The 24,270-nt window shown below is 38.3% G+C and overlaps 1 protein-coding gene across 1 annotated transcript; it reads right to left on the bottom strand.

Annotated features, from left to right (window-relative positions):
* Positions 1-4: 4 nt before the first annotated feature.
* Positions 5-24,129, bottom strand: LOC106159680 (serine/threonine-protein kinase H1 homolog). Its single transcript, XM_013536050.2, has 2 exons — positions 23,092-24,129; positions 5-2,586 (listed from the first exon to the last, which is right to left on the bottom strand). Exons 1-2 carry the CDS (start codon positions 23,995-23,997, stop codon positions 2,248-2,250), a joined length of 1,245 nt encoding a protein of 414 aa, XP_013391504.2. The 5' UTR covers positions 23,998-24,129; the 3' UTR covers positions 5-2,247.
* Between the last annotated feature and the right edge of the window lie 141 nt (positions 24,130-24,270).

Raw genomic sequence — 24,270 nt, 5'->3', positions numbered from 1 at the left:
TTAACTAACTTGTCTGAGAGCATGGAGAACATGATCTACTTGGATCTCACATCAGCTCCAGAAATGGTGTCTAAACCTGCCTAGAATATAGTTCAAGGTTTTATTACAAGCTGGTCATGCAGTGCAGTGCTCCACCTTGTCAAAAAGAATAGAAATAAGAGTCGGTAGAGGTGCCCTCTCCTGGAAGGATTGATAGCAAACAACAGCTGTTTGGAGTTGCTTTCCATAAAGGGCACTTTGTAAGATACACGGTCATTCCAAACGATTTGTATAAATCACACATTCCTGGAAAATGAGCACAGGACTTAGACTGATGGAGATGATATTTGAAATGGAAAATGAATTATGCCACATGATCTCCAACATCACTTGTTGACCAAATTAAACTTTGGAGAGCAAGAAAACATTCCCCTTTGACCAAACCACTTATGCTTTCATTTTTCAGTGGCCTGGATTTCACAGCAGACCTTCCAAAATATGTAAAGTAAATAAGACCAAGTTAATTAAAATAAAAATTAAGAACATTCAAAAATTCAAGAAGAAAAAGAAAAAAGATTGCACTTAAAAACAAGACAGAAAAAAAAAAAAAAAAAAAACGACAACTTGGTAAAATGTGCTGGCAAAGAGGCATGGAGAATACAGTTTCATGTCAAGGCATGGGGTTACTCTCTCTCAGTTGGGTATTTTGAGGATTAGCCAGCAGTTTTGGCATGGATACAAAACTCCCCAGACCCTAGTCCTAGGCTCTCCCCCCACCCACTGAGGGCCCTGCTTGCTATTGCAAGTTTACGCATCTGGTTACTCAACCACAAAAAGAGAGCACTTAAAAACCACTACTTCTTACTTAAAAACCACAACTTCTTACAGTGTCTTTTAAATTAAACACAATCAATGTTATCAAATAAAACCACCAAAATTGACTTTAAACAAGCTTTTTTAGCTCACTCAAAATCGCATTTGCTTTGTTTTAAAATTAATGGCTGCCTTGTAGCAGTTCTAATGTCAAACTTTTTTGCTCCCCGCCTATATGTTGGTAAATGAGGCGAGCACTGACACCTCATGTAATAACATACATATTGTCCAAAAATAAATCACGACGTCTGCTGCAATCCACCCATTTTGGTAGGAAAAAAAGATAATAATAATCATAACACTATTGTGGACCTGGCAAAAAACACCCAGTCAACACTCCCCACCCATTATGGATAAAAATAAATTAAAACACTGAAAAATAAAAAAAGCCCCATGCTAAAAGGTCCCAATTTTCATGTAACAGAATACGATATGGACTCTACAGTGAAGGTGGGTCTCCTCCCAGTGGATGAACATTTAGATGACTTTGTTCAAGGAGGCAGCAGTAATGCTGGCATGGCCTGTGACTAATAGATTTAGGTTCCTGTTCACCCTTACTGCCCTTAATTTGCTTTCCCAACTGTACTTTCTCTTTCTTACAGTAAGAAGTACCTCCTTGCTCAGAAACTGTGTTGGTGGAGGAAAAGGAGGAGAGGATTATTTTCTTCGTCCTAAAAAACATCACCCTTCATGCACACCATGTTTGGACTGACAGCTGCTTAAATATTTCTAAATATACAACCTTACTTTCAGCATATAATTTTCTCTTTGAACACTATTAATTCATAAATGAATATGTACCCTGCCTGATATCGGAGGAAATACTGGAATCATGAACTGAGAACCAGTCTCCTCTTGTATTGAACACTGCATTTATGACTTGTGCTGCCATCTATCAGCAGCACCCTGAGCACCATTAATTCCTTGACTTGTACTGGATATATTACACCATTATATACTATGTACATATATTTATATATATATATATATTTATTACATATATATACTGTGCTGATGGCCTCATTGGTGTTCCTGGTCCAATGATAGAACCAGAATGAGATGGTAGACAGAAGTATCCCTTCTTCCTTGTGAGAGCGTGATTTTCTTCACACAGTTGGAGCAGTTGAATGACTCAGGAATGGAGAATACGAGCCATCCTGCAAGCCAATGACTGTCACTTCCCTTGCCATTATGGTTAACAATACCAGTGACCAGTCATCAGGACCAGATTTTGTACTCCATCAAAGTCTACTTCACAGTTTCCTCAAGGGATCCTGAATGACCTTGGACCTTTGGCATCATCCACCAAGGTCAGCATCCATCTCAAACCCACATGACCTTGACCTAAAACGGCCCTGGACTTTGACATGACCCGCCAGCTGTCTATTTGCCCTCTCAGAGAGGGTGGTGTTGTAGTTCTTTTTGAAGCTCTTCCAATTCCTCTGGCTGGACACGCCGATGCTCTGACCGCAAGGACTTACTGGATTTGTTCGACTTTGTGGATTTAGCTGATTTGGTACTTTTGGCACTCTTTGTGCTGTTGGCGTGGGTAGATTGGCGATGCAGCAGATTCTGACTGATTGTCCGATGCAGATTTTTGTTACTGGAAGAAGCCGCATTGGTGGCGATCCAGGGATGCTTCACTGCTTGGGCAGCAGTCAGCCTTTGGTTGGGGTCCAGCACCAGGAGCTTATCTATGAAGTCTTTGGCCAAAGGAGAGACATCTTTCCAATGCTGCAAAGATGGAAAAAAAGCAATTTAATATGAAGATGTTACAATAAAATTTTGATAGATTCTAGCAAATTTATTGATTCAAAACAACCTAAACCAAAACAACCTTAATTCAAAACAAGCAAAACTGCCTTGTACAATCACCTTACTGAAACACAGAGTTGTAAAATATAGAGTAGTGTTTTCTAAGAAATGTGGATTGTTTCTGCAACATATTACTTTCATATTAAATCCAAAAAACAATTTTGCTTCATTTCAAAAAACGATGACAAAAAAAAAAAAAAAAAAAAAAAAAAAAAAAAAAAAAATGTGCATGCGCACACCCAAACACACAAGTGCCTGCACAAATAACCCTATCATTCCACACATTTCCATACATTTTTATATAGCTATCAGGAATGCCCCTTAGTACACAAGTGTTATCTGCCTCATCATTAACTCTTCCACTATATCAATTTCTCATCACTGAAAATGGCAGGGAAAACATTTTTATTTTAGAAAAAAAAAAAAAAAAAAAAAACCCACAAGGATATTGAATTACGGATACCCTAGACCCCTTCAAAAGCAGGAGCTGGGATAATTAAGGAATAATATGATTGTATGGCCATAGTTATTGCCTCTTGGTCCTTTGCTTTCCCAATGAGCTGGAAAGGCCAGCCCTTCCTTCTGCTTCACTTCTTAAGATTTGTCTTACTTTCAAAAAGTTAAACATGAACCTCAAACCTAACATTAAGTCCAATGAAAACATTTGATAAGGATCAAGAGATATTTTCCCTGAAATATGATTGTGAAAATATACAGGAGATACAGACACCCCCAAGTTGTTATTTTCGAATACTGTTTGCTTATTCTATAATCAAACCATTTCTTCAAACCACTTTTGTCACATCTATTTAGTCAGTGAGATGTAAGTTTGTACCAGTAAGGCTTACAGTGAGGGGACCTCAAATTTCAGTTCAACTAATCCCGTAGAGACGCTCTATGCTAGAGTTCACGCTGAGAAAATGGGCTGTGATTATGGTCCCCAGGGCCCCTCCCCCTCAATCAGACTGAGACCTTACCTCAGTAAATAAGTGCAATTTCAATTTCTGAGCCGCCATGGTAATTTTACTGTGGTTCACCTGACATTTAAAGGTGTAATTTGGGCTTCACTTTGACATATAGGCACAGAAAATGATGCCTTTTCTCAGTGTAGTTTTGAAAATTTTTGATTACAGCTGATACAGATATCAAATGCCTGAGCAAATAGCTGTGAATTTCTCCATGAAGGTGGGGTAATTTGAAGCAAATTAAAATCACACCTATTTACCACAGCTGTTGTCTTTGAATGCATCACTTCAAGTGGTCTAATCTTAGGTTTATGACAGATTAATAATGTAATAGGAGAACCCCAGACTTTCATTAAAGATTCATTTTATTCATGTGACATTTTAAAACGTGCCCTTTTAGTCTAAATGCCAAACTGTATGGGACTTTGGTCTGATATTACTGATATTGGTGCAATGAATTGTAATTTTTTAATAGTTCAGAAATTTCACACAAATTAACTAAAATCAATGATTAAAAGCCTCTTTTCCTGTTTTTTTCCCCCCAAAAATTGTTGTAACACAGTGAATCAAAACAAATGAACAATCATTTTTCATCCCCACAACAGCATTATCCACTAATGGTCCGGTCCGTTTCCTTGAACATGAGTACAGGATACATTTACAAAGGCAAGTATATGGTCAATATCGAGTGTCCACTTCAACTGGCATACACTCTTCAGCTTGTATAGAATTTTCATGATGCACTATATCATGTGATAAAAGAACAGTTGATGAAAGTATGAATAGTTTATTATCATTTGCACAAAGAAATAAGGGTCATCTCTTACAGCTGTTTTTATAATACAGTAGGGACAATGAAAAGGTATCAATTTTTCCTCGACTAAACCACAGACTTCCATAGAAAGTGAAAGCCAAACAGACCAGACATACACATGCTTCAGTTAGACTGTATAAATAGGGTGTATTTGGAAATTGTAGCTGTGAAGTGTAAAGGTCTTTTTTTTAATAACTGTGCAAATGCTTAATGTCTTCATTGATTAAATAATATTTGCCTTATATTCCTTATTCAAACAAATCAATAACTTGTTTGCTTTTGAGTGCAAAAAGGCTGAAGACATTTTTTCAATGGAAGGTATCACTTGCCTAAATAATTCACCAAACAACATATCTGTTTAGAGTCAGATATTTATAACTTATCACTGTGAAGCCTTGGTACTTATAAAATGTATTGAAGTACTAGATAAGTTCCATATCATGTCTTTTCACAAAACTTTCTTTAAAATAACACTAAACATATTTTCCCCAGAAGTGACCCCCCCCCCCCCCTCCAACTTCTCACTTCACTTCCTCATTCATCCCTGACTAGGATGGCAGGATAGTCTATGAATATGGTTATCAAGTACTTAAAGAAAGGTCAAAAAGACTGGCATCATAGAAAAAGATGAATCAATGAGAGATCTCCCAGGAAAATTTCACTATGGTAAATTTTTTATCATGTGTCTGGTCTGTTTGCAGCACTTGGTTATTTCCCTGCATCTGCTAACAGAATCATGGTCGATAGTATGCAATATGTGTGTGTGTGTGAGAGAGAGAGAGAGAGAGAGAGAGAGGGAGAGAGAATCTCAATAATGGCCAATATCTTATGATTCTTAGAGCGCATTCTCAATGAATTAAGCCAGGCTTTACAAAGCCGGTGACCTAAAAATGGCGGACGTACATGACAGAAAAACCGCCTAATCTTTTAATAGTCTCTCCGCCTCTCACAGGCCTCCCCACATGTCGTCCCTGCGGGGTACAGTAATTAAGTCTCGGCTCCGAACATTAATATTTCCGTGAATATCTCTGGTGATATTATCTCCGTAGATAGTCGATTCATTGCTGGTCTATGGGCCAAATTATTCCTTTTTCGTCTCTGTTTTCAAAGATAATAGAACAGAAGAGCTTTTTTCCTTCGATCGCCTTCAGCCGCCATGCTTTCTTCACCACGAGTTTAACTGATGAGCATGCGCACTTAATATTTCTCAGGTAGCTTCCGCATGGCGAACGGAGCCGAGATTTAATTACTGTACCCCGCAGGGACGACATGTGGGGAGGCTGAGAGACTATTAAAAGATTAGGCGGTTTTTCTTTCATGTACGTCCGCCATTTTTAGGTCACCGGCTTTGTAAAGCCTGGCTTAATTCGTTGAGAATGCGCTCTTAGTCCCAAGAGTCTGAAAGACATCCACCTAAACAGTCAAAATGACTAATAAAAAAATTCCCCCATTAGCAGCCTTTTTCTTGTATGCTGGCTCTGAAACTGTTCTCACTCAAAAAACCTATGTCATCACACAACATCGTTTGGGAAGACAGTCTTATAAACTATATATATTCCTGGTGTAAAAATGCCAAACTTGACCATAACAAGAACACAGCAGGCAGACATTTAACATGGGAAGTGAAGAGACATTAAGGTGGCAGAAACCTTGGTAGATGCTATAACTTACTGCCAGCTTAACACCCCTTGCAGGAACAAGTTTTTCCCCCTTATATATGTATCTCCACAAAATAACATCCCAATTCACATCCCTTTTGCCAATGTGACTGATTTAAGAGAACTTTAATATCAACTCATTCGATACTCAAGCAACAGAGCTGACTTTTTATGGCTTTAACAGAAAAATTGGCCAGCAATCCTGTTTGACGGTCTCAATTGATATTACACGGTTAAATGTGGTAACATCACAAATACTACCCTATGTGTTGATATCATCGATTAACAAAGTGTCAGAATTGCTCTTTTAAACCAACAAGCACCACGAAGGATTACAGTGAGTCAGTTGGGAAAAAGTGCATCATAAGTTCTATCAGCACCTCAAGATGAACTTTCCTCACCCCGAGTGTGTCAACCATCATTGAGTCATTCTTACCTAAACTTCCCCCACAGTAAGGAAATTTATTCTTCTGCTGTACAAAACTTTCTGAACACAACAACAGCCTATGGCACACTGTGTGTAAATGACTTTCCACAAATTGACCATCAATAACAAAACTAATCTTATGCTGACACATATGATCTTCCATGTACAGCATTAATATCCTGTATCTTACTTGAAACATAAACGGACTATAACCAAGAGTTGCAGAGATCTTGAAATGGGCTTTTCATTGAAATTATAATCACACCTACAAGATATCCTCGTTTTACTGTAAAAAAGGAAAAGCCAAGATCTGTTGACAAAATGGATAACAGTTACAAAGCATCAAATCCTGCTACACATTGAAAACCTCAAATATATTACATACATAATGCACTAAGCTTAAAAAGAGCTGTTTTATTTACAATCAAATTTTGTACCTATATCACTTAAAATGCAAAATCATGAATGATATGACCTGTTCGTCACTTTAAAAGAAAAAAACAAAAAAAAAAAAAAACATGGACAATATATAACCTGTTCAAAAATCAACAGTTATTTAACTAAACTTAAGTGACAGAATTCTTCAGCATCTTAATTCTGCCGTCCCAAAAGCTGTCGGCAAACAGTGCTAAAAGCTGCGGTATTTGTCCAGCCCTTTATTCAACTTTCCCCCGGGCAGATGGAACACAATGGCGAGAGTGTATGAACACAATGGTAGAGGATCTAACCTTCCAAGCAGGGGTCGAACTGTGAACAAAACCCCACAATTCAAAGACAACAGGAGCTTATTTAAACACACTCAACTGCCAACCTGAGAGGTTTGAACCCAACGACAGGGAGACCAGACACCCCAAGAGGGAAGGATAACTTTTCTCAAAATCTGTTTTCATCACAAATTCCTAATCCAACCCTCCGGCAGAGAACGGAAAAGTATGCACTGAAAAATATAACCTCTGATTTGCAGTAGGAATAAAAAAGTTACCTGGACTTGAAGGGTTTAAGTATTTTTTTCTACCTTATGCCAAAAAAAAAAAAAAAAAAAAAATTGGGTCAGTGTCAAGTTCAGTGGCTCAGTTGAGGGAAACATCCAGTCTTATTGATCTGACAATACAAATAGCAATCGATCAGGTTCATTGGTCTACATTCTTTTTAGCTAACAAGACAATGCTTTACCAATGCAAGTGGCCAATTACAGATCCAGTGACACATATAGTTAAAATAATTTTCTTGTTTTTTTGCCACTTCAATTATTCTTTTGTCATAAGCTAGTTGGAATCATCATTTCAGAGAGAAAAGATCTCCATAACAGTAAGCTAGACAGTTTTCTTAGGCTTCTTGCACCAGTTCACTTCTTTCACAACACATTTAGATACAAACCAGATAGGGACTCTACCCAATTGCCCAAACAACGATTAGCAAACCTGCGTGGAATTATTTATCATTCTTCTCTTGAGAAAAAACTAGCTAGAACCAACAAGTGTTTTCAGCAAAAGAGCAAAAAAGATGCTGAATATCAAGAGACAGAGGAAATACCAACTACTGAATGTTCACAACCTAAAACAAAGTTGAGATGTTCACAGAAGAAAGAAAAACATTTGCTAGCACGTGTTGACCCTTCCCATCAGAGTCACTCACCATTCCCCCCTACCCCACCCACCCACCCACCCATCCTTCCAAGGTAATCCACTGCACACCTGCCCTACCTTGCACCAACCCTTCCCTCTACCAGGCCCACAGATTGATTTTTCATTCGATATTTACAGATATGTCTCTAGATAAAGGATGGCACTTTCCCCATGCAGTGGAAAAAAAGTGCATATAATTATCTACGACCCTGGTAGAGGGTGCACTGACCCAGCCAGCCATTTCCCACCAGCACCTCATATTGACATTACACTGAACACACATACATCCATTCTGAGTGTCCCATAAGATGTCTATATCTTATCTCTTGTGGTCACATACTTCGTAAGGGTGGCACTGTTTAAGACCTCAGGCTATATTTAGCTCTCCCGGTTGCTAATTTGGTACCTTTGGTGAAAGCAGGTTCAAAAGAACATGATAACAGGAAAAGGGGATGGTGTTATACCAAGGACACTTTGTAGGCCAAGGGGATCTTTCACAAAGCAACATTAGCTAGAAATTGTAATGCCAAAATTCAAGTCCCCTTTATCAAATCAGGGGAAGTCTAATGAAATGAAATACTGTGCATGTTTTATAACAAGAAAGAAAATTTTTGGACTGAAGTTATTTTGTAAAGCTAACCCCAGGTCTCCACTGACTTCACTAGGAAACGCATCTCTTTGGAGTGTCTCAAATTGCACAAATTGAAAAAAATAAAAGATGCCTACGAGGTCTTTGAGGAGATCCATTACAGTTTATGTTTTTTAATTCCAAGGGGTTAACACCATGGCACTGGGTGCCTCACGGTGCTCTTTGGGGCCGTGAAAACAAACTACATGCTGAACGGAATAGAAGACTAACATAACTAGTTCTAACATGAAGTGAAAACAGAAAGTTTTCAATATCACATTTTGCCATAGGCAACAAAAAATTCAAGTTATAAAAAAAGGCAAAAGAGAAAAACTAAGATTTTATCAAATCAAGGAGTTGCCAGTAATTAGACCATGTTTACAATACACTGTTTTATTAAGAATACGTATCAATAAGAGGCACAACCAAACTTTTTCTTTTCTATTCAATAACAAAAACCTTCAAAACCAACACCTGAGAGAGTGCCAAAACACAACCTTACAAATCCTAATCAGAGGTGATTTATCCCCTGTGTAGGAGTATAAGCCATATTTCACCCACGACCGTGACCTTCATGCACTGAAGTCAAAATATTATTTTTGTCTCCACACAATGCCAAACCTAACATATTTATAACTGTAGCCATGTTAGTAAGTTACCACCCCAAACCAACATTGGTAAACTAAAGGTAATCAATACAATTCCAAAGCATATGCAGCCTTGACAGCACGGGTGACTGGAGAGAAAAATAATAAGCCAAAAGTTTATTTCTGTTTACCTTCCAGCTAAGAAGCAATAAGGAAGCTTTGATTATAATCAAAGTCAGATTTCTGGAGTAATTAGTGTTTTCTCTTCGGGACCCAGACAGAACTCGAGCCGCACTGGGATGCCAAAAATCATATTTGTATAGAGTTTCCCCAGTGTTGCATCGAGTTGTCTGGCTGTCTAACAGAGCAACATGAACCATCTCCAGGTCTGCCTCATATCAAGTACAGGGGGCATGCAGGGAAAGATGTCTGCCTGCCAGTACACTTGCAGTTTGAGATACACCTCTCTTATTGGGATGTGGAGATTACAAAATTCTTGCTTCAAAATCATCTCAATGCCTTTATGATTAGTATGTTTCCCATATTTTCTTTCCTGTTCATCAAAAGGCCAACAGACATATGGCATCCTTGTTTGGTAAAAAGAAACCAAAATATCCATTACCTTACAAAACTGCAAATTTTGTCAAAATGTGCCATTACTGACTTTTTCCAAAGGCAATCAACTTCACATTATAACTCATTACGCTTGGATTACTATAACACATTTAAAATAATTACCACATATAAGTGCTGAACAAATTTGAATCTTCATATTTAAAGAATCGATCTGAAAATGAGTTTCTCCTCTTTTGTGGAGACTGATCAAGTCTGAAAGCCCCTTCCTTTCCTTCCCTTTTCTCATAAATCCTGCTCAAGTTGGCAAAAAGCAGAATTTGCTATTTTTGTTTTCTGATTAGAACGAAGGCAAACCTTGTGTGCACTAAAACTCCATCACCAGAGAGGTCACCTCAAGCCACGGCACCCTCAGCTCTGGAAATGTACTGGGAGATGACTCAGTGGCCAATTCTATTTTTGTTATTTATTTACCATAGAAACAATTTGCTTTTGGTCCCTTTCTGCACACTTTAAAATAAGGCAAAACTGTGTTGTCTGGGTCACTTCCAGCACTGTTCATTCTACCAGTTCTTTTCTGTGAAGGATGCCATATAAGTTCTCACTCTACTGAAACTTATTGATCTGTGGTATATGGCTGGTTAACGTCAACAAAACTCAATCCATATTTTTGACATATTTACACAATATAATATCCAAGGTATTCCATACCACAAATAAAAATGTTACTAAGCATATTTTATAAAATTCAGTGTATAAAAAGGCAAGTTTCAATTCTAGTATAAAAACATCCTAAAATTAAAATAAATGGGGGTTCATTAAACAGAAGATGGCTGTTTCAATAACATGCATCATTAACAGATCTGCTGCTTTTATTCATTTTAATAGATGTTCAAAGGGGATTTTTTTTTTTTTTTTGTAAATTTCTGTAAATACAAAAACTTAATTTCATGTACTAGTAAGTTAACATTAATTTGGGAAGCCAAAAACTGTTTCAACTTTTCAACGCGTCAAACTAGCATCACCAAATGGCCTATTTTGTTACAAATAATCTATTCATCAAGTGGTGTTAGTAAGACCAAATTTCGTTCTAGGCCTGGTGGGTTGTAAACGCGCCTTGGTTCCAGACCCAGCACTGAGTTATCCCAGGCAGGAAACCAAACAGCCAGAACAATGTTATCTCTAGAGGAGAGAGGTGTCTCCATTCCATTATACATCACCTGTCACACCACAATGTGACTGTTTACACTGCTCTTATTGCTCACTAATATACACAGCCATAGATCACTGCACAAAGCCAAGGTTTTTTCAGGACATACTGTTTGACTCTTCATATTGATTAGGCGGGTGTGCCATCTCCTCTTTTTAAGTAGCGTTCACACACTGCAGACTGACTCGTATAGAAACGGATCCAAATGGTACACTTGCATGCTCAGAGTTTCTACACATCAGCAGCAAGATTTTACAGGTAGGGAACATGCTGAGGTGGTTCATTGTAAAAACTGCCAGGCCAACAAATATAGTCAATCTAGTCACTGTGCTGATCCAGGCTCACGCCAAACAAGCCAGTGTAGTGCAGCCTGTCAGTTGTGAGTTGAAATCAAGAATTGTGATATTTCCATCACACTTCTGCAAACAAATTGATTCTTAACCAGAAGAATGACACTTTGGGTGTTTATGGATTAGGAAACGATAATACTGAAACAGATGGAGAGTGAATTGATATTTGCATCACTCTTTATACTATCAACAATAAACTATGATGAGGATACTAAGGCATCCCCATAAACCTGTTACAGCTGGCTAGCTGATTGATCTACATTTTACTACTATGAAAGTATTGAATGGCTTCCACAGTTATCAGTTTGAACGAGTGATTTTATTGATTAACATTCATGATTAATGTTAGTCCACTCGAAGAGATCTCCCAAATGATTCAGAAGATTTTCAGTATTTAATTTCAATTACAAAATCACTCCTGGGAGAACTCGTTTCAGGTCCATAGATCTTGCATGTACCCAATCCGACAGCTAAAAAAATATCACCACAAAAGACAGCTAACATTTCCATCACAGACAGTCTCGCAGGTGCCCAAGAATCAGGATGAGCAACCATTTCAGCAAATCTCTGTCAATAACCACATAAAGCATCAAGGCTAGGTAAAGTGTCAGGTAAGCTTTGATACCAACAAAGCCAGTCGTTGTCTTAGCAGGCATGGTGACAAAAGCGGGGGAAGAATGGCCCGTGTGTGTATGTGTGTGTGCACCTGCTGAAGAGGAGATTACCAGTGTGTGAGAAAATCCCTCTCCATTGCCCTACCTCACTTCAATCCACTGTCCCTGCACAAGGGTCCCTTTGAAGACTGTTCTCACGTGTTGTTTTAATGCTTTTTGAAAGTTGTAAACCTTTTAAGTCCTTTGGGAACACTGTCTCTTTGGATTGTGATTGAGGAGGATTAGGTTTTTTCAAGTTTTTGGCTTTTTCTAGTGTCTTTTTTTTCTTGTAAACAGCAAAGTCCTTAGGCTACAAGTCCTGCAGACTAGTTTAGCACTGAGCAACACGCAACTTCCTACTAGAAGTAGCAGTTCATACTCATTTCAAAGAGGGAAAAAAGACTGCCACTGCATCGCTGAAGAGAAAGTAATGACTTTGATCATGTTTTCCAAAAAAAGGTGACCTGGCCTTATTTTTTCCAAGCACCTATCAAAATAGCAAGGATAAATGTACTGAAGTACACTACAAAATTGGAATTTACTCATCTCTACTGCAATTTACACATCTTTATTAACTGTATGTAGTATGACTTTTAATGCCTAACCCCAACCATCAAGTAATCCAGCAGAAAAAAACATTTCCTTCGCACAAACATCTCCAGGTCAACTCAAAGATGAATCCATATTGTAAATAACATCATGCAGCATTCAGACAAAATTCAGTGTACTAATAAAAGCAAGAGGTCACTGGAGGGTTATCTGGGCTGCATGTAATGACAAGAAAGAGTCAATCACCAGGTCTATTGTTTCTCAATTACAGTCTGTGTGTGATACGCCAAACTTTACTATGGCTTAGGCTCTGATGACAGATTAATAGTGCTGTAAATTTGCATATATATAGACTAGGCTGTGAAATGTCTGTGTTGTGCAATGATCATGTGGTCAGATGTGAGACCAGATCCCAAATATTTTGTATAACATTTACAGTATTTGGTTTTGACTGGACATCAGCATGCTACCAAGAACAGTTCTAATACAGCCAAAAGAATAAGAGATGAAAAGTGCCAGAAATGTTGGACATTTATATGTAATCATCAGATTTCAAATTCCTGTGCTGGGCATTGTATGTGAAGTCCGATTTGAGTCCAGATACTGAACATTTAGTGTTACTATTTCGGCTAGCTGTGACTGGTCATTTGCATGCATAAAATGTGTACCAGTTAAGAATATTTTTAAACTGTAAAAAGAATGAAGGGTGCGAGAAAACTGCACAACCACCTCCAGAAATAGGGGAAACATACAGTCTGAAGTGTACCAAAATGGCCCCTCTAGAAAACGGCACAAATGCAAATCTCAACCCAACAAAGAGAAATAGTTCAACAAGGGGTCTCTAATACAAAGACCTAATACTGCTTAATCTTACCTGATCACCTAATTGGTCAACACTATGTAATATTACACAGGTAAAATTCCTGGACCAAGATAAAGAGGTCCACTACAAAGAGCTGACCTCGTCCAGAGATTAGATTATCTTGGATTGATTGGTTAGTGTTTACACAGTGACCACTAGATTGAGATGACCAAAGGCTTGGGATGGTACCGACTTAAAGGATGAGGGAGTGACCTGTACCCAGTGAACCTTCCTGGTTGGAGGAGAGGGCCATTAGCACATTCATCTAAATTGGATGTCCTTAACTTACTTCACTTAACCATACTGGACCTGTTGAAACCAGTTTCTCAAAGCACCTTTTCAGTTTTATCAAAAATGCATTTCCAATATTTATGAAAAACGAACACATTTGTTTACTGTAACAGGGTTTATACCTTTCCTCCATCCATGTCTCTACAATATGGTTAATTGATTTCGAACAAAAAAAAGGGGGGTACAAAGATTCCCACAGTCATCTTAGGGATACAGACAATCCCATCTACAACATTTAGTTCATTCTCAAGTCAATTTTGACTGGAGTAAAACAGTGAAAACATATATCCCTCCCTCTCTCGAGTCTGCACAGCTTTCCTAAAATGTCTAAGCCAACAGGCTGTATGGAGCATGTAAACTCTTTGACTCCAAATTCTGCCAGACACTGAGCAGAGAAAAGGCAGCTGTACCCTGCACAGCTAATAATAACTGAACTTCAGACATTAGCCATCAGAATAATGTGGGATAAACTGCTTTAGTTCCAACCAAATCCCTATCCCGTTTGCAAAAAGAAGGAAGAAAAATTCATTTTGTATAACTGGAAACCTGATACAGATACACTTAAACACTTACACAGCTGATCCAGAGAAAACAATTAAAACAACAATCCAGATCATGCTTAAACACAAATACTAGTACAGGGTTTCTCCAATCAACCCCAATGCAAGAGCATGTCCCCAACATCATGTTAAGAATAAAATTATAGAGGAAAAACAAACTAAATCCTGACTACGCTTACTACAAGTTCTATTACATTCCAGCTTATTCAGTGAGTTTGTAATAGCATTTAAGTGCCCTGTTCTACTCAATCTCATCTCGCCAATCATCCACATTAAACACATTTGCATCATGCAATATGACAGTAAAACTTGAACCAAACCCTGCTTGCCTACAAGTATATAATTCTGGCAGGTTGAAGGCAGCTCTATTAGTACAAAGGACCAAGAGCACTGACTGGAGTCTGGCAGCCAGTGAAGTGTGAGAAGAAAATCAGAAGTTACAGCTTCTACCTGATACCAGTCATGTAGCAGTCTACTCTCCGAGCTCTGTTACAGTAGAAAACCCACATTTTTTCTTAGTCCCCTGATTATCAGGACACTTGCACCATTTCCATGCTCCCTACCTGGCCACACTGTCACAAGTTCAGGCCAGGAATGTGGAGAATTTGTCATGAAATTACTAGGACTGCTCAGAACCGTTTCTCATTGTTTAGCATCCATGGGGCTCTGTATTCTATGTAAAGAGGACAGGGCCATGGATAACAGTCTGATAGACAATGTTTCACCTCACACCTACAGACTAGCAAAGGTTGTCCTCATCAGCTGAGGCCAATGAACTTGAACTGAATGAGTTACGCCAGGCACCAACAGCATAGTATGTGTCTCAGTTATGTTCAAACCAGTCAATTTAGATTAGTTCACAATTAACCACAGCACAAGTCAGGTAACGTGTATTTCCCAGGGTTACCAATGAGGGGTAGTACACTCAGCAGTAGTGCTCCCCAAGCTTGAAGATCTTGGACGCCAGCAGATCCCAGACATCAAGAAAGGGAAAGGTTCACAGTTTTATTTATTTTTTTTCCCTCTTTCTCCATCCCACAAAGAGTTTCTTAGGAAACAAACAGCCATTAAGAATATATTTAGGATAGACTACATGATGCAAACATGACTGTCTCTTAGTTTTTACCCCCCCCCCCCCCTTTGGTAAAGGATTTGGATAGGTTTTCATTATTTTCTTTTGGCAATAACAAACCAATTGAAAGTTTGGTAGTCATACTGTCTATATTTCAGACTTTGAATTGTGAATATGCATGCATTAAGATTAAACTGGCGATAAATACTCCCACATTTCTACCCCTGGCCACGGACCGTATAAGTGATAGATTTCCACCCCTACTCTCTGCGGGCCATGCACATGTGCATGTAGTGGCATACATTGAGTTCAGTCACAAATCCCCGCATGCCATCACCAGCAATGCAAGGGGCATTACAATCTTTGAGCATTCAGCTGTTTCCTATGGAACCCGTGACCTCCTAGTCGAAGACAAATCAACTGAAACAATGTGAGACCCATATGAGGAGGCAATTTATAGGCGCTCTGATTGTGTTCCCAGCTGAGCTGGGGGAAATTAATAACAATATTTTCCCTTCCAACTTAATCATATTCATATGGGGAGAGGTAGGATTGAATTTCAGCTCCAAGCCCCAGTTTCAAATCAAATCACTGACGTGCTGTTGGAGCCTTGACAAGACAAAAGCCTATGGCTAAGTCTGACTGCTTGCACACAAGCTGAGGGAATAGCTTAAGAAGCGTGTGACCAGTTTATACAAAGTCAAAGGAACAGACTGCTTTCCCATTAAATAAAATAAATTCACTTGCTATGTGAAAAAGATGATATGCAGGTTAAACATTCACCTTGTATCAACTTTTTATACCCGCGGGACCTCATGCAATAGTTTACCCAATGAACCTGCTTGGATTTGTTAACTTTGTTCAAAAAGATTCACTTCTTTTACTGAAAGACCAGGCACTCAATAATAATGATATGAAGAAATTCCCTTATTTTTTTCTTAACCACCTCACCATAATGTGGTTTTCAGAAGTACATGCAACTCTAGAAATGTTTTCGTGACTTGCAGCTATCATGTCTAATAAAGGTCGGTATTTTTGGCACATCACGCCAACGCGCAAGAGAGATAATCCCCGTCACATCACGCAACCCCTGTACCTGGTGAATACTGTCACTGTGTCATTCTACACTCCCTGTCTCTGCCCTTCACTTCCCTTCCCTCCTTTGTCAACGACCTGACCACCATTACTGACATTGCCTAGGCAGAGAGACCCCCAGTTTTTCAAAACAAATCAATCACACATGACGAACCAACAAGAAACTGAACAGTTTTTATTTCCTTCGTCTCAAGTGAGAATTAAATATGTAAGCATGTGACCCTTTTCATATCAACTGTCGCTACTCTCCACTGCCGTACCATGTAGTGCTACACCCACACCTATCATACCTTTGACTGGAATGGCTCCATTATCTCATGTCACAGAACCCAACTGCTTCCCCACACTCAAATTGCCCAATTTCCCCCCCCCTCCCCCTCCACCCACCCACACACACACACACACACACATAAAAATCATGCCCTGCTGGTAAACTGACAATGGAGACTGCTTCTCTTGCATCAGTGTGGTTTTCTTAGAAAACAAATTTTCACAATGTGTACAGCAGCTACATCTGACTGACCAACTTCCACCCACGTTTCTTGTTGAGAGTATTACCTTCCCCTTCCCCCTCACCCGCCCCATGGCATCTGACTTTTGTCCTTTTTATTCTGCTGACCAACCAGAAAATCACAGGTCATCTAGGGTGAGGGAAGGACAAAAGAGGGAGGAAGTTCCACACAATCAAAGAGGAAAGAATCAAAATACCACACTGTGGTAAATTAAGAAGGAATACTAGTGTATGTATGCATATATTTGTCAAAAAAAAAAATAAATAAATAAAAAGTGCCACTGCCACTAACAATGTTATTTGATATTAGGAAGAGGTTGTGATTCTTTCAATGAATAGAAATATCACAGGTTCAAAATATATTCACCTCACAATGTTACAGAAGCAAAATAATCTTCAGTTTAAGTGTCTTAAATCCAACTGAAATCCTAAATCAAGGTGTCAGTCTTCTTTCCCAATTTCCGTTTGTCTTCATTCTTCAAACAAATTTCAATTTAAGCTGATCCATTCATCACATAAAGGCTTTTGTTCACCTCCAGAAGTAGATTAATATTCCATCTAAACATGTCTTAAACATATCAAACAATACACAATAAAGCTCACAGCAATGGCATAACATGCCCAGTTCATCTATATCCACTGCCTAATCTACCTGTTGAATCAATACTAGTAACCCCTCAATAAAGCTAAGGGTGATTGTACTTTCGTACTGCACTACATGATATGATGTTAACTTGCTGAAATCAGTAGTCGTCACTAATAATTGTTTTTTAATTTACATATATCTGCAATATATTGCTCATGAATATGATGAGTGCACTTCATCATGTTACATTTTAGTTATATTTTGTGCCACTGGAATCTTGACATAAGACAGATGGTACTTACAGATATATCTCTTCCAAAAAAACATTTCCAGTTCTACCAAAAATGAAAGCTCACAACACAAATGTATTATAATAAATCTGACAAACACTGATTTATCTACTGATACTCTTTTGATAAGCTGTATGATGGCTATGAAGTGGCTTGGCCACAAATCATTAAATCTCACTTCATAAATAACTTAAACCAAACCACAAAAAAAAATTTCTCTAAGGAGAAAAAAAATCTTGTCACAGAACATGACCCAATCTAGCACAATGACTGACCTACCGTTTTACTTAACATTCTTTTTCCCTGCTGCTCTCGACATATTTCTCTTCACTTTTTATTGAAGGAAGTCTTGACCACTGTTTATTCATCTCATTGAAAGTGTAACTTGAAAAATGTGTACAAAATCTTGCTTGACAAAGGCACGTTCACTCTTGCGCATGTACACAAACACACACAAAGAGAGGGACGTGAACGTGAAAAGATTTGCCAAATAAAATTCCACAGATCTGTTCTTCACTTTTAGCAAACTTACTAATAAATTTTGCAATTTGTTTTGAAAGATTTTTAACCCTTGTGAAGTATGAATAATAGTCCCAAAGGAACATAGTTTACTGGTACTGTACCTATCTGCACTTTAAACTTGCAAATGTCATACAGCTATACCAGCCATCTCACATAGGACATCTGATCAAGCACTGAAATGCTGAACTAAATGCTTGATCGGACATCTGATCAAGCATTTAGATCAGTATTTCAATGCTGGACAAATGGTAGAGCAAATCACAAAGCAATAGTCCAATATTCTGAAAGTAACTGCACTTGGGACATATTTCTTAAATGAGTTTACATTATAATTTACTGATGCTACGATAAACTCAAATACTTACTAGTACTAGCAAAAATCCAATTATAATTTTCTCTTTTTCAACATTAAATGTAACATTTAGCAGGACTTAATCATCATTTAATTTACCAACTGCTGTTTATTTTTCACTGGTACCAACATTCTCCCCTCCCCAAACAATTATTCACCTGAGCAACTTGGAAAGATAATCGTTTGTCACAGATAAAGATAACATGGACAAAACTGACCACAACAAATGACCGCTAGATTTCTATCTCTTTGAGGATACTTGTCACTTGTAATCACCTCACTGAATATACAAATTACTCTAACCTTTATTATCTCACCTCTTGAAAGAGATAAGGTGCAATTTTGTCTTTCACACTGCACCTTCATAAGTTATTGTGCAGGTAAAAACAACAGGCAGATTTCAAGTTTAATTTCTTTCCTTTCACACACTGGATATAAACCAACTGATGTTTAAAATATCATCCTCCTCCTCTCGGTCAATTACCTGTGCTCCCCACTGCTCAGAAGAGACTAACCACAGCCGTTCAGATCAAAGGAATTAATTATCTCTCCCAAGTCTACTATGTAGGAGAAAGTTGATGAAACACTTCCAGGTGCTGCATTGAAAGCAAGGAGTGAGAGCAGTTTATATCTTCCTTGTTTCAAAATAATGAAGAGTGACATTTATATGTCTGAGGCAGGCACCATGGCAAAAATGCTCAACTTGAAAAAGATCTATCTCACATAGAAAGGTAGTTCCAGTCATTTAATGTCGGCCTTGAATGACTTTATAAAGGAAATTGAGTCCTTCCGCTCTTACTGGTAAAGGAGTGCATTCACCATTTTCCTACAGTCTATTTCTTAGATGATAAATGTTTCATATTTTTGTAACTTAAACTGATTCCTTCTGTTGTAACAGTCACTGACAGCAGTGGGCTGACCCCACATAAAACTGCATTTGGCTTTCAAGTATGCACATTCCATATGATTTTCAAATAAAAAAAAACACAATGACTTACTTGAAAGTCAACATCTGTCTAGATGTTGTCACCCAAGTTAGGAATGTGTCACCAAAGTGCCAAATGACTTCTACCTTGGATAATAACATCAAAAGAGGACAAACAAAGTGGTTTCTAATCTTGCAAACTTCCCTACAAATTCAGCACGGAACTCTCTTTCTGTTAAAATCAAATTGCAATCTTTCCTCCACAAAGAACATCAAAAGGAACCTGACTCTCACACAATGTAACACTCAAATCCCCATTACCCGGCTTCTCATTCACAATACCTGGTTACAAAAGGAGCATTGTGAGAATAATTTTACACCCTATAGGGGACCATGTACCCCCAAATACAGTGCTCCTTCCCAAGCTTTAACAACAAGAAAATCTTGCTGCAATTTTGCAACACAACATACCTGTGCATCCTGTGTTACTTTATTTCTTCATTATAAAATGAGAATCATTTCATTTTTAAAATTCATTTTAAAAAGATTCTGATGTAGAGGATGGATACTGCAAAAGCTTTTGGTCTGGCTAACAGCTGCTATATCTTTGCACACTATCAATCAGATATAACTTTACGTCTTAAGCCCTATTCCCTAAATAAACAAAAAATGTGTGTTTAACTTGAATTTATTTTTCATAGAAAAGCTTTCTTGCACACACATACACACACACAATTAATAAATAATAAATAAATCAATTGAACCCAGGACAAACTATGTGTTTAGTAGCACTGCTGATTGGTTACTTCTGTAATATTCTACAACCCTGTTTTAAGATATATACCAAGTGCCTCATTAAGAGGCCCCATATAGCCTGCACTGAAATTAATCTCTATTAACTTCCCTTGCTATATTGACTGCGATATTGAAAATCTATTGTTCCAATTCCACTGCAATTCTTCAACTCAACTGGATCATATTGATTCATTATTTAAAACAGCTGCTTAGCTAGGCAACTAGATTAGACATTTTATACACATTGCCAACTTCAACATTTTTTATTTCTATTCATAGGGTACAAAAGACAGATTCGTATTTTTTTTTATCATTAGTGGTTTTCTAGGTGTATGTTTTCAAAACACAGTGACGTAAAAAAAAAAAGAACAAGCAATGTTACTCTGTATCTGCTCTTCGGAAGACTTCTCTGCACCTGACTAAATGAGATTTTATGAAGAAGCATCTAAAAAACAGCCGTTTGAGCAAACAATCTTAAGTGGCTATTAATCAAATTTAATTCCATAGGTAACTTCTTGACTTCTTGACTGCATATTTCTGTGGATTTATTCAGAATTAAACATCATGAATAGTGGTAGACCATTTTGGTTCAATACATTTCAACCATTCTAGGTAAATGTTGCCTATGCAAAGGAGTGGGAACATAGCATATGGGGGCGCCTTGCAAGAGCAACATAATCTTATTAAAACAGAAAATGTCAACCCCCTCTATTCTAAGTAGTCAAACTCAGGGTCAAGTTTACCACCATCCTTCATTTTCTCCTCGAGTGAAGGGATTCAAGGTATGTTTGTCTCAGACAAGCACGGAAAAAGCCATTTTATAAAACAAACAATCTTCCTCTTATCCAAATACAAATATAGTGACCAACTTGAACAATATGAGAGTAAGCCCAGGTTGCCATAATAAAGGAAGGGTGTTATTTGACTATTATTAACTGTGGCAAGGGGCAGTTTATTCTTGTGGATTTCTATTTCACTAACCTGGCAAACTTACACTAGAAGTGGGTTCAAGTTTCCAGTTGCAGAATGGGTAGAGAAACAACCCAGCTCTGGTGAAATGCATAATCAGATAACTGGAAAAATGCTAAATGTTGCTCATATCAATTTAACCTATGAACTTGATTTTGGCAGTCCCCAGACCCTGGGACAAACAGGAGTATTTGCTTTAGTGGGAAAAATCTTTTAGAGAAGTTTGCTCGGTGATTGTTGTCTTTATGTTGTCAATGTGACTTCCTTTCTTCAGATTCAAGAGGCAAACTTATTAGCCAGTATTTCTCTTACGACCCTGTAAGTGGGCACAATGCTGAAATCTATTACAACACAATACGAGTCAGTGCTTTCACTGAAACCTCTATAATGGAAAGAAAGACGTACGAGGCCATTTTATACTAACCTCTTTCTTTGTCCGAGACCTGATGAAACCATACTGTTTAGACAGGATAAGAAAAGGCCATTATATTGCCTTTATTTTCCAATTCATGGAGACTCAGCCCTGCCAACAATCAAGGCAACCTCTGAAAGCCACATTTTGCACCCTGATGAACATGTATACAAGTATCAACACACACTCTCTTTGCAAACCTGTGACCTTTCAGAATTGCAGGTTTTCCCACATAAAGAAACGTTACTCATCTCTCCATGCTTTTACAACTTAGCACGAAGCAACAAAAGACTAATCCGACGCCTCTCTTTTTATATTTTCTCTTTTAAAACATCACAAGGGAATGAAGGGATAGCATCAATTCTTCAGTCTCCAGTTCTGAGAAGGGAAAGAAAAGGTTGCATTCTTTCAGTTACCAGGACTTTACTAAAAATATAGTGTGAAATTTGTGTTAGAAGTTTACCCAACCTTTTCCTAGGTGTACAGAACATGCCCTGGGACAGACCCTCGCCACTGTAGCATTTGTACAAGCACTATTCACAGACAACTGACAATAGAATCACCTTACGCAAGCTAGGATAATGATGCACTGGTACAGATTTGAAAACCCGAGTTTAGCTATCATTATCCTAACACACCTTATCTATGGAACATTCAAACCAGGTGCAGGTTTTCTTTTCTTTTTCTTCTTTAATCACAAAGTACTGTAAGCCACGAAAAGGGAGGTATAAATCTTTGCTTAACTAGGAAAAAGGGATAGTAGGCAAGTGAGTGCACAAGGCACCTCCAGGTAAAGGATTGCTGTAGCATTGGTCAAGGATTGCTGAAATCTACGACATGACTGGACACTTGACATGACGTCCCAAGAACATTAGTACTAAAGTTTCAAATTTTTCGACAATGCACTTACAACATACTGGACTGTGTAGCAACCACACTAGCAACATACAGCATTCAAAACATACAATCTTGTTAATGAAATACTAAAATGATGTGCTTGATCACATCATCCCTTTTGGCCAGTAGCCATGTTAAGTTAAACTATGTATTATGTTTCTATGGGAGGGGGGTGGGGATATGGACTTCACTGCTCATCTTCATTACAAACCTGAAAACAAATGAGATCACAAATGCAACATTTACCTCTCCTGCGTATGAATACTTGGCCTTGAGAATCTGTCTATATAACCGAGTCCTATTCTCATCATCAAAAGGCATTGTTCCACTTAGTAAAATATAAGTGATAACTCCAACTGCCCACAGGTCCACAATGTTTGTATATGGCTTCCGTGCCAGAATTTCAGGGGCAATGTATTCGGGCGTTCCACACGTTGTTTTCATGTACATTTCTCCAGCTTTACGTGTGGCACTTAGACCAAAGTCTGTGATCATGATTTTGGAGTCATGACCAGGGTGATAGTACAGCAGGTTTTCTGGTTTCAAATCTCGATGTGTTATCCCTAGATTGTGTAAGTAACGCAGTCCTTCCATGACCATTTTCAGATTTTTACTAGCATCCTTTTCTGTGAAACTACCCTTGGAGATTATCCGGTCAAAGAGCTCGCCTCCAGTTGCCAGCTCCATTACCATGTACACTTTATCTTTGCTCTCAAATACCTCAATCAGTTGAATGATATAGTCATGTTTTACCCTTCTGAGTACGGCTAGTTCGGACTCGAATACTTCCTTCCCCTGTACCCGATCTATCATCTTTATAGCATATGGCTGCTTAGTGATTTTGTGTTCTACTCGTACAACTCGGCTGAAACTTCCTCGGCCTATCAAAGCTTTAATGTCATACTTAGCTGTGACGCGAGGATCGAATCTCGCCTTGTATTTAGCAATTTTGCCCCTTGGGGGACCATCCTGGTTGTTATTATCCCTTCCAGCGTTCTGTTGGCCTCGGATGCCCCTCTGGCCAGATTGTCTGTTTCGGCCATTCTTGCCCTGTCTATCGTTGTTATCATTAGGAGCATAGACGGTTTTCACGATTTCTCCCTCTCCTAGAACCGGAGGTTCCGGAACTAGCTTGGAACTCACACAACCCATATCACTTTCCCATCCCCAGCTAGAGTGAGTACTGGGATCCGACTTAACACACCGAATTATGAACAAATCACCGCATACTCTAAAGAATACGATGGCCTACGGCTAATCACTCAGCTGAAAGCGCGGATACAGCTACGCACAGAAATATAGTCCGTTAATGACTTATCAATCTCGCCTTGTCGTGCTAATTTTGTTTAACTATCTTATGGTTGCACGAAAAACACGAATATTATTAATACCTTGCATTGAAGTTTTTTACATTAATATGCAATT

The sequence above is a fragment of the Lingula anatina genome, chromosome 4 (genome assembly GCF_051362555.1).
Source record: "Lingula anatina isolate TDL-2025a chromosome 4, LinAna3.0, whole genome shotgun sequence".
Classification (NCBI taxonomy): Eukaryota; Metazoa; Brachiopoda; class Lingulata; order Lingulida; family Lingulidae; genus Lingula; species Lingula anatina.
Note: the sequence above shows the minus strand (reverse complement) of the source record. Positions and strands in the feature narration are given on the sequence as shown.

What these genes read in the sequence shown, in the direction of transcription:
- LOC106159680 (XM_013536050.2), bottom strand. Translation starts at nt 23,997, where the DNA reads ATGGGTTGTGTGAGTTCCAAGCTAGTTCCGGAACCTCCGGTTCTAGGA. An exon ending in AGTATTCATACGCAGGAGAG is followed by an intron (nt 2,587 to 23,091) that starts GTAAATGTTGCA and finishes CCATCTTTGCAG; the next exon opens with CATTGGAAAGATGTCTCTCC.